The 10,311-nt window shown below is 38.3% G+C and overlaps 1 protein-coding gene across 1 annotated transcript; it reads left to right on the top strand.

The window, feature by feature from the left end:
- Window positions 1–983: 983 nt before the first annotated feature.
- LAMP2 (lysosomal-associated membrane protein 2) lies at window positions 984–7,301 on the top strand. Its single transcript, XM_009889275.1, has 8 exons — window positions 984–1,103; window positions 1,566–1,779; window positions 2,421–2,582; window positions 3,343–3,560; window positions 4,082–4,201; window positions 4,477–4,555; window positions 5,368–5,535; window positions 6,683–7,301. Exons 1-8 carry the CDS (start codon window positions 1,059–1,061, stop codon window positions 6,820–6,822), a joined length of 1,146 nt encoding a protein of 381 aa, XP_009887577.1. The 5' UTR covers window positions 984–1,058; the 3' UTR covers window positions 6,823–7,301.
- The last annotated feature ends 3,010 nt before the right edge of the window (window positions 7,302–10,311 follow it).

Here is a 10,311-nt window from a genome sequence, read left to right as displayed (position 1 = left end):
TTGCTGGGCTGCAAAATCCAACAACTGTTACCAGTTCCATAAAAATGTAAACAGAATTTAACGTCAGTGTCTTTTGAGCCAGAAATTGTGGAAGCACAATGAAGGCACCCCGGTCTCATCTCCGAGAGGTCAACTTGAGTCGTACCACTGATGGAAATGCATAAGATGCTGTGTGCAGTTTTGGGCTCCTCCGTACAAGAAGGACATGACACTATTAGAGGGTGTGCAGAGGAGGGCAACCAAGATGGTGAAAGGTCTGGAGGGCAAGACTTCTGGGGAGCGGCTGAGGTCATTGGCTTGTTCAGCTTGGAGAAGAGAAGGCTGAGGGGTTCCCTTGCCCGGTCTGCACCTTCCTCAAGGGGGACGGTGGAGGGGGAGGTGCTGATCTCTGTTCTGTGACCAGTGATATGACATGGGGAAATGGAACTGAGCTCCATCAGGTTGGGCGTTAGGAAAAGGCTCTTCACTGCGAGAGTGGTCGGTCACTGGAACAGGCTCACGGCACCAAGCGTGTCAGAATTCAAGGATCATCTCAGTGACGCTCTTAGTCACATGGCTTAGTTTTAGGTAATCCTGCCAGGAGCAGGGAGTTGATCCTTGTGGGTCCTTTCCAACTTGAGATGTTCTATGATTCTATGATTAAGATAATAGGAAGACCATAGTGTACAAGCAGAACATAGTTTAATTGCTGTGTTCATGCACTTCTGTTTACTCAGTTTGTCACTAGAAGGCTAGTGCTTATTTAGATTATTAGTCTTTGTCAGGTAAACAGACCGTAAAATATTCTCTCAACTTTTTATCTAGCTTTGATAACTTCATGGTGTGCTTCCTAGTTTTAATACTTTTTGGAAATCCCTTTCAGTGTCTGGGAAATTGAATCCAGTCCTGAAATAATCTGCTACTTTGTAATGAGCTGTCCTCTTAAGTGGTTCTAGAAAATGAAGTAAAAGCAGTGTCTTAATAGCTAATAATCCTGTCTTATAGGTTTTTTCCAGTCCTATGCAGTGGAAGTAGATGTAAAGGATGCCTCTAATGCTACGTGCCTGTATGCACAATGGATGATGAAATTCTCGATAAAATATGAAACAAACAGTAGTGATTATGTAAGTATTTGGAAGTAACTTTTGTTGAGAACTCGATTTTTTTCCTGGACAAAAGTTTAAGTATACTCTTTTACCTAGGATGTTTGGATTTTTTACTTTTTTTTTTTAAACGAAGTCAATTGTTAAGACTGTTCCTAAATATTCATTTTAAAACAAAGCATAAGTTCTCAATAATACAAAAAAAACAGTATAGTAGTGTTCTAGCCCAAATAGTAAGTCTAAATTGCAGCTCAGCATGGTCAAGATTTACAGCCAAGTTAGATTTGTACTTCTGTTCTTGAATTTGATATGGCTCCTTTGTAAGTCAGATGTCAGGGAGCCTTTTTCATAATTTTGTAGCGTAACCTAAAATAATCTCACTAATCTTGTGCAAGGTTCCATCTCGCTCCAGCAGGTTTATAACGTTGTCATGGGGAAGAACTGCTATCTGTGAAAACATTTTAAATTATCCTTTTCTTCTAGAAAAATGCAACCTTGAATTTGTCATCCAGTGTGACACACAATGGAAGCGTCTGTGGCAATGACACACAAGCTGCACTTCTGGCAGTACAGTTTGGAGAAGGTCACTCTTGGAGCATTAACTTTACAAAAAACAATGAAACTTACCAGGGGGACTTCATCACATTTACTTACAACACCAATGATACTGCTGTATTTCCTGATGCTAAAAGAAAAGGTAATGTTCAGTGCAGAATCCTACTTACAAAACAATCTTGGCCACAAGTGTCAGATCTCGTGTACCTGACCTTGGTTGGCTTTTTCAAAGTCAGAAGGACTAATCATGTATCTAATGACTTCTATGCCATATACTGCCTAACTATCGTTCATCATACCTACCTACTGTGTAAGAATACAGACTAGTTAGATTTCCTGAATGTATAATTCCTTTTAGTGCAATGGAAGGGGAGGATTAACTGTTTGAACAGCCTTGGTCAGTGGGGTGCTGCTAGTAGACAAAAGGCATATGGAAGATTCATTTTATTGTGCACCACTTGGACCTTCCACCTAGCAGAGCACTACAGCGTTAGGTTTTGCATGTACTAATACCTACTAATAATAGGATTTTATCTCCCTGAAACTAAAACTTAAGAGGTTCACTTTTTGTAATGGCATGTCTAGTTCTGGAAGTTTGGTTACTTCTCTGCATTACTTAGCACTTCAGGTCAGGACACATAGGTAAAACATTCAAGAGAGGTTAGGATTGTTAAACTTCAATTCTCTCTTACACCTTGTCTTATGGAATTATATGAAACATAACACTACCTATAAATGTGCTTGTAGTTTATAAGGTATTAAAGTGTTTGTGTTTATTTGTAGGACCAATTACTATTGTTGTAAAGGGTACTATGCATCCGGTTCAACTGAACAACGTCTTCGTGTGTCATAGTACTGCTTCTTTTGAAGCAGAAAACGTAACACAGATTTTCTGGAATGTTACTGTGCAGGCTTTTGTTCAGAATGGCACAATCAGTAAAAAAGGTGAGCATTTCAATGTGTGACTGAGCTTTTTTGTATTGCGCCTTAGTGCAGGGAGCAAAGCCCCATAATGAATAATCCACTGGTTCTAAGATGTGCTATGTTGAATAATATTCATGTAAATATCCTTTAGTCGGTATTTCCTTGTTCCTGGAAAAATAGATAAGTAGAACAGATTTAGTAGTATATAGTAATGTAGATTGTTCCCATGTCAAGGTGGTAGTCTAATAAAGTGTGTATCCCAGTAATAGGAGTATTGAAAATACTGTTGCTGACTAGATCATTGGAGCTTCAAGGTTTTTAACTGACTGCCTTCCATTTTCAGTGGTAGCCTCTGCTTTTTATTTAAATAGTCCAGAGCCTGTTGTCTCATCTCACAGCTCAACTACTCAAGAGATGAGCACATCGTCCTGCTACACATAGCTTAATAGGGTTGCTTGCTTTGCCTACAAGCAAATACATATCACACTTTTATAACCACTTAGCTATCTTTGTCCGTGTGTCGGAGATAAGTAGTACTACATATGCTACATGAATTTAAAACTGCGGGCATTACAGAATTTGTGAGAGTAAATCGTAGCTGTAAACTGTTTGGGATACTGTGCTGTAGTGCTGAGTTTGAGACTTCTGACTTGGTGATAAGCAGACTCTCAATGAGCCTAGATTTCAGCAGAGAAATTGGTATCTGTATTGAAGTGACCTCTGAGTCATAAGAGTTTAATAAAATTTCAGCACTGAAATGGTGGTTAAAATTTCTTTTCAGAGTCTAGATGTCGTGCTGATACTCCTACTTCTGCACCTACTGTTCCGCCTACTATTGCCAATGTAACTACTGCATCTACCACCACTTTATCACCTGCTCCAACAACCGCTCCCAAACCTGTGGAGAATCCAGACACAGGAAACTATTCTCTTAAAAGTGGAAATAAAACTTGTCTTCTGGCTACTGTGGGGCTGCAGCTGAATGTTTCCCAAGACAAGGTGCTTCTCTTCTATTTTAGAAGCGTAGAAAGGTTGCTGTAGTTATATGGTATGAAATGCAAGTGCAGGGTATTTGCTTTGTACGCTGCTGGCTGTCCAGAACTGCTTCTAAGTATTGTACGTGGCACCCCTCTGACCTCAGAATAGTTTTGTGGCATAATATCTAGCTCCGAAACCTTACATAACTCCTCAGTGGGAGTACCTCTGACAATTAAAAGCCTGGAACTTTCTTAGCTTTTAAGGCTGTTGGTCCCTGCAGATACTGTCTTTCCCCACAGAGGGAGCCAAAGCTAACCTGTTGTAGTAGGTCAACAAAATAAGACTACACTGGGCAATTTGTTTCCTTCAGTATTCCCAGCATGTAAACTTAACTCAAGTAGCATTGGTTTGATAGTAGCCAGGCTTAGTCTTACTGCTGTCATATTCATGACAAGCTCTTCTAGCCTAAGACTGCTGCTCCCTGAAACAATGCTTTCCTAATGGCAGCTGCATGTCTTTGACACGGTATGTCTGTATTGCAGCCTCTTCTGATCAACGTCAATCCAAAGACAACTATCGCAGATGGTACATGTGGTAATACAACAGCTACTTTGAAATTGAATGATGGAAATAGCACATTGATTGGTTTCACATTTGTTGTTGTAAGTAACTTACTTTATTTTAAACCAAGTTTCCAATTTAACAGGATTGCATGATGATCACACGTAGTAAAATCCTTCTGTCACTAGCTGGTGGTCAGCTGTTCCCATATAGGAAGTGGAACTGGCTAGCTGACTGCCTCAAGACAAATGGAGAATTGGGTTACAGTTGTAGAAAATGTAAGACTGTGGTAAATGTGTTAGCCTTTGTAAAGTGTGTGTTATTAAAGTTAAAAATGCAGAATTGCACACTGACAGTTGGTTCTTGCCTCAAACAGAAAAATACAAGTGCAGGCGTACAAAAATTTTATCTGAAAGAGGTGAATGTTACGCTGCTCAACCGTCTGAATGGTTCTGGTAAGAAATCGTATCTTCCTTAAAGCAAGTGTAAGCTTTTATTCAGTGTCTGTATTTATCACATACTTCTGATTCTTTTTTCAATGTGTTCATGCTTACTTCCTACTTTAAATCTTTAAGTTGGTAGGAGCAAAAGTGATAAGCAGAAATGGCTATGAGTTACTTGAAATACCAGTATGGGATCGTTCTCTTTTCCTGAAACTTCTGCTAATGGGGTCTCTTTGTGATAAACATACATAAACTGAGTGCTTTATTTATAACTGTTTCCAGTAACATAATCTTTTGAGGTGTGAAATACAGTTGTACCAACCCTAAACCTTTTTGCTGTTCTTAAAGCAGCGGCTGTCGTCTTTGAAGATGTTGCTATGTCTCCCAACCACTTCTACTTAATTCTCACTGGGAAAAGAGAATAGTTCTTCAAAAACTAAAGCATGCTTTTTTTCCAAATCAAAATATTGTTTTTTGGTTGGTTTTTTTGAGTTGCTTGTCACGGCTACTGCAGTTAAAAGGGCGCTAAAGCTAAAATGCTCACAACTCTGCAATGCTGGGATGAGTGGAGGTACAAGGAAAACCTAATTTCATGTCTATATGGAGGAAAGCTTACTGCTAAGTACTGTAATAGCTTAAGTGCCTGTTTTCTTTTGGTTAAGCAGATCAATTATGCTTCAGACTACCTTGTTTTTCAGAGTAGTGAGTGTTGAAAAGTTGGCCCCTCTAGATTCAGCTCCTTAGTCTTATGATTCTATTAGCAACTCTCTTACATTTAAAGTGGGCATGCAAATTTCTTTTTTCTTTTTCCCCGCTTTGTTTAGTCATTTCGAGTGCAGATAACAACAATTTCAGCAAGTGGGATGCTTACCTTGGTAGTTCTTATATGTGCCGAAAAGAGCAAACTCTTGAGGTTAACGAAGATCTCCAAATACATACTTTTAATCTATGGATTCAGCCGTTCCTCGTGAAGGAAAATAAGTTCTCTACAGGTGAGAGTTCTTCTTTTGTTAATTCTTGCAATGCTTGCGAATTTCTTACTTGCTTAAAAGCACCAGCATTGGACACAATCACTTTATTTTTGAAGCTCATTTTGTTGTTTTGGGGGTTTCTTGCACATGGAATGAAGCGAAGTTCTGAGACTGACATTCGAGTTCAAGGAAAGCTTTGTTTTCACTTTAAAATGTCTGCTAGGTGTGTTGGTTCTCCTTCATAAAACTCGAAGGAGCTAGAGACACTGAAGAGGGACTTAAGCATTACCTTGCAGAATAGGTTAGAAGTTAGCTGACATTATCTTGACATACAGTGCTGGGTGCTGGGAAGAACTGACAGAGCTTCTTTCAGAAGCAGTCTTGGAATATCCAGAACTAAAGAAAGATTTATTTTTTTTAAATGTTTGTTTGCTGCATTATCCTGGTCTTGTCTGGGGAAAACTGGAATGGCTTAAATGACCTCTTTCTTAATCTTTAGTGTAACCTGGTCTTTGTACTTAATGATAACACTTGCAGCAGAGTCTTACTAGTCTTACTAGACTAGACTTTTTAACTTTTAACTAGATTTTTTAACTTCTTTTTTTAAGCAGACGTAAGTTAACTCCCCAGATGTATACAGGGTAAACAGTATTTATCATAATATGTTCTAAAGAGTTAGGGTCCCATTTCACTCTGTAGTTCAAGTTGCAGTTAGCTTCCTCCTTCTCCTAATTATAGTTACTTCATCTCTCTGTAACATATCTCCATTCTGGATAGGTTCTTGATGCCAAATCTAGGTCACTTCATTCTTAATGAGTAAAAGCACCAGACTTGCCTTAAGCATGAAATAGATAAGCCTGGTTCCATGTTAAAAGTAGAAGAATGGCTACTTCCTTGTCTGGGACAGATCTTGTGCACATGAAAACTTGTACACCAGGGGTACTTCCGTTAGCTTACTATAGTTTATCAAACATTCCAAGTGATTACAATGCTTAATATATGCTAGATGTGCCCATGACATCCACAGTTCTTTCTCTCTTAGTTTAAAGAGGTAATAAATAATACTTGATTTTTTAACACCATAGTAAGGAAAACAGATTTTTATACCACACTTGGCAAGTATTCTGTCTTTATTTATTCCTTGTTGCAACCTTTTTCTCATCTACAGCCCAGGAGTGTTCGCTGGATGATGACAGCATTCTAATCCCAATTGTAGTTGGTGCTGCACTTGCTGGCTTGATTGCCATTATAGTGGTTGCTTACATAATTGGCAGAAGAAAAAGCTATGCTGGATATCAAACTTTGTGAATCTAAATGTGATTCCTGTTCTGATTTCACTCTAAACAAAGCAAGTGCAAGTTCTGAAGTCCAAAAAAGACCCAAAACTTAGGAGTAATTACTAGCCACAGCTAATTGGAGTTGAGAAACAGAGAGAGAATGTTTATCTCAGATGAAGCAGAACTACGTTTTTAGTTTTCCTGCTCTAAGAAGACGACGTGGGTTTCATAGCTGTTTTGAAGATGTCAAATATTGGATGAATTGCTAGCCTAAGGATTTTATCTTGCAAAACCCCTAAAGTGTTTAGGATTTATTTCTGCTTTTTACAAGTTGTAGCCTGAAACAAGAACACATTCTAAACTGATGTGCATTGGGCAACTCCCAGAATAACATAGAATTTGTACTTGCTTCTCTCCTCTGCGTTCTGTAGTCGTCATAATTGTGGGTTAAGCTGGCAGCATTAGTCACTATGTTGACTCGTATAGTATTTAACAAGGATTGTACGATGCCCAATAACTTTGTTTTTCATAGAATTGAACTTCAGGCTGGTGATTAAGTGATCTTTTGAAGTGGCAGCAGTAACTTACTTAGCTTTGACAGAATTTGAGTAGTTTACTCCTGCCTTGGTGTAGTTCCAGGAATCATACCTATACCCTGGCTGTACAAATAAAATGGGTAACCTATACTTGCCAAATGGTGGATATACAAGAAGACTTCAGTGTCCTTTCCAAATGCTTTCAACAGCAACAACAAAAAATTACTGTTAGGCACTGAATTCTTCATCACTATTATACCTTGGCAATCATCTAAAATACTTAACTGAGGCAGAGTTCTGCTAAATTAATGCAAGCTTTTTTGCTGGCATCAGTTTAAAGGGAATAACCTTTCTAAATATTCCAGGACTTTAAAGTGCACTTAACTTTATATCATACTCTGCACAGAGCTGGTCTGTCTTCTTGCTTTGAATGACCGTTGTTAAAAGATGCTTTCATTTAATGAGCCAGTATCTGTTGTTGCAACTTGAGCTTTCTTTAAATCTTCATCTTGAATGGTTCTCTGCCAACCAAAATTCACATTATAACTGCCCGCCATTGGCATTCTGAATGTTTAATGTACTTTGTGTTTGATTGTTTGCTGTGTAGCATTTATTAATGTTAAGAATGCAAAAGCCAAACAAGTCTGAGATGGACCCACAACACCTGTTTTTCCTTGCTCTATGGAAAGGATAACTAGCTTAAAAAATGCAGCACAACTAGACTGTTCTTAAACTGCAGCTCTGTAGAGACTAACCTTTGCTGCACAACTTTTCTCTGGCCTCCATGTACTGTAATATAGTTTTTACTGCATGGAAAAAAAAAGTCCTTTAGATAAGTGTGGCTTTTTTGCATATGTCATAACATGAGCTGCCTAAACTAGTTATTTAATGAACATAACATTGTCTCCCCCTTTAGGATGAGTTTAGCCTGCATCAAAGCTGGTTTAGTGTTTTATTAGTGTTTTCTAGGGTTGTAGAGATATCTGTGGCATGTTTGTATACATATAATAAAATACACTTCTTTCAGTAATTTTTTTGGTAAAAAGTTTTCTCTTCACACTAGCCAAGGAAGCAAGTATGGGTGGATAATGCTTACTGTAACTTGTAGCCTACAGCTTGAATTTTGCATCAGTTACTGAAATTCATTTTAATGAAAGCGGGGAACTACTATACATTTAACTCTGAAACAGACTTCAAGACTTTCCATTTTAATAAAAAAAAAGTGCATCTAATGACTTTCATATTGATATATCCTCAAATGGAGAAGTTCATATAGATTTTTAGTGTTTTGGTGACTGATGTTCAGTGGCACCAGTTACACGTGCATTTCTGTTAAGGAGTAGTTACCGCACTGTATTCATGTGACCATGCAAATTTTTGAACTGTGCATGGATTCCAAGTGACAATATAGAAGATTAGTACAAACTGCTTCCGAAATTCAACAGTACTAGAAGTATATTTGCAAAAACCTGCAACATAATCTTGATTTGCAGGTATATTGGCTCAGAGATTAAAGTACTCCTAGACTGATGTGCAGATAACTGGTTCAAAAAACATTTAAGTTTCACTTGACTGCCTGTTGTTATAAAACCACTAGTTTTCCTGTATGCGTTGCTCCATAGGGAACTGTCAACCTGTTCAACATGTGCTCTAAATAATAAAGATAATTCTATTTCTTCAGGAAACTTGTTTACCTTTTTTAAACTGATTTGAAAACAGACATCTTGTACTGTCTTTTTTAAAAAGAGAAGAAAATAAATGAGTAAGGCCAACTTCAATCAGTCTATATCTGAGGTTCTGTTACATAGCTGGTGAAGGTGCTCCTCAGAGTCCTTGGTTGTCTGTGTCTTAATGCCTTGTTTTGCAGCACGTTCTGAAGTGTGCTTGGGTACAAGCCGCGGCTTGGGAACTAATTGAGACACTGTACATCTGGTTAATCATTAGAAATCTGCTTGTAAACTTTTTTGTCAATTGCAGCTCTATGCAGACAAGGTATTTTTATGACTGATTTTGCTAGCCATCTTAAATTGGTGTACGGCTGTAAACAGTTGAGCTTCTTGCAGTCGTCCTAGAAAATTTAAATCGGTCTCTGCATTCAGCAAAAGTGGGAAAGTGTTAGGGAACCTTCCGGGAACTGGTTAGTAGCTTCATCATCTAAGGCAGAAGCTGTGTTGATCCTGTCTGTGCTGCCAGTTCTCCTGGTAACAGTACTACTATATACTTCTTTCTGCATTGAGAGACACTAGTCTGCCCTTTGCCATGCCTCTTTCTGGCCCGTCTTGTGAACTCTGTTGTCGTATGACAAGAGGAAAAAGTGCAGTCTAACTGTATACCCTTTCTTCTTGATTCTAGACTAGGCTGCTCAAATAATCGTTATGTTAAAGTTACCTTCTTATCTGCTACACAAAGTAAAAATAATGTTAGCACCTTTCTGAAGCGTAAGCCAAAGTCAGCCGAAGCTTATTTAACGTGAAGGGAAACACAAGTATTTTAATAGGCTCTTGTTAAAGAGTTTACCATTGGGGTTCCTAAGGATGTAAATCAGTCAAAGTGAATTTAAACTACAAGGGGACTGCAGGTGTCAAATTTCCATCAAATAATCAGTACAAGTCAGTCTGCAAGAGTCTGTGACAAAACTTGGAACAAGCAGGAGATAACTGCTGTCCTGTAATAAGAATGAAGAGTTGGTTTTGGTTTCTATTTTTGTCGAAGCGTTACTTTTTTTTTTAACTGTAACTCTATCTCCAGTATTGTTTTCTCTCCTGGAGACTTGCAGTGAGTATCTAGACACTGGAAGACTGGACTTTGTTGTGTAGAGTAATGATAAATCTACAGTAATCTATGCTTTTCAAGAAAGTATGATCAAGCAGATCTATGCTTTTCAAGAAAGTATTTCATGGAATTATAAATCTGTTTGTTATGTTTGGGAAGGGGAACTATTGCTGTTGTATTTTGGGGAGGAGGTCAGGGTTTTGTGGATGACT

The sequence above is a fragment of the Charadrius vociferus genome, unplaced genomic scaffold (genome assembly GCF_000708025.1).
Source record: "Charadrius vociferus isolate BGI_N301 unplaced genomic scaffold, ASM70802v2 scaffold7, whole genome shotgun sequence".
Lineage (NCBI taxonomy): Eukaryota > Metazoa > Chordata > Aves > Charadriiformes > Charadriidae > Charadrius > Charadrius vociferus.
Note: the sequence above shows the minus strand (reverse complement) of the source record. Positions and strands in the feature narration are given on the sequence as shown.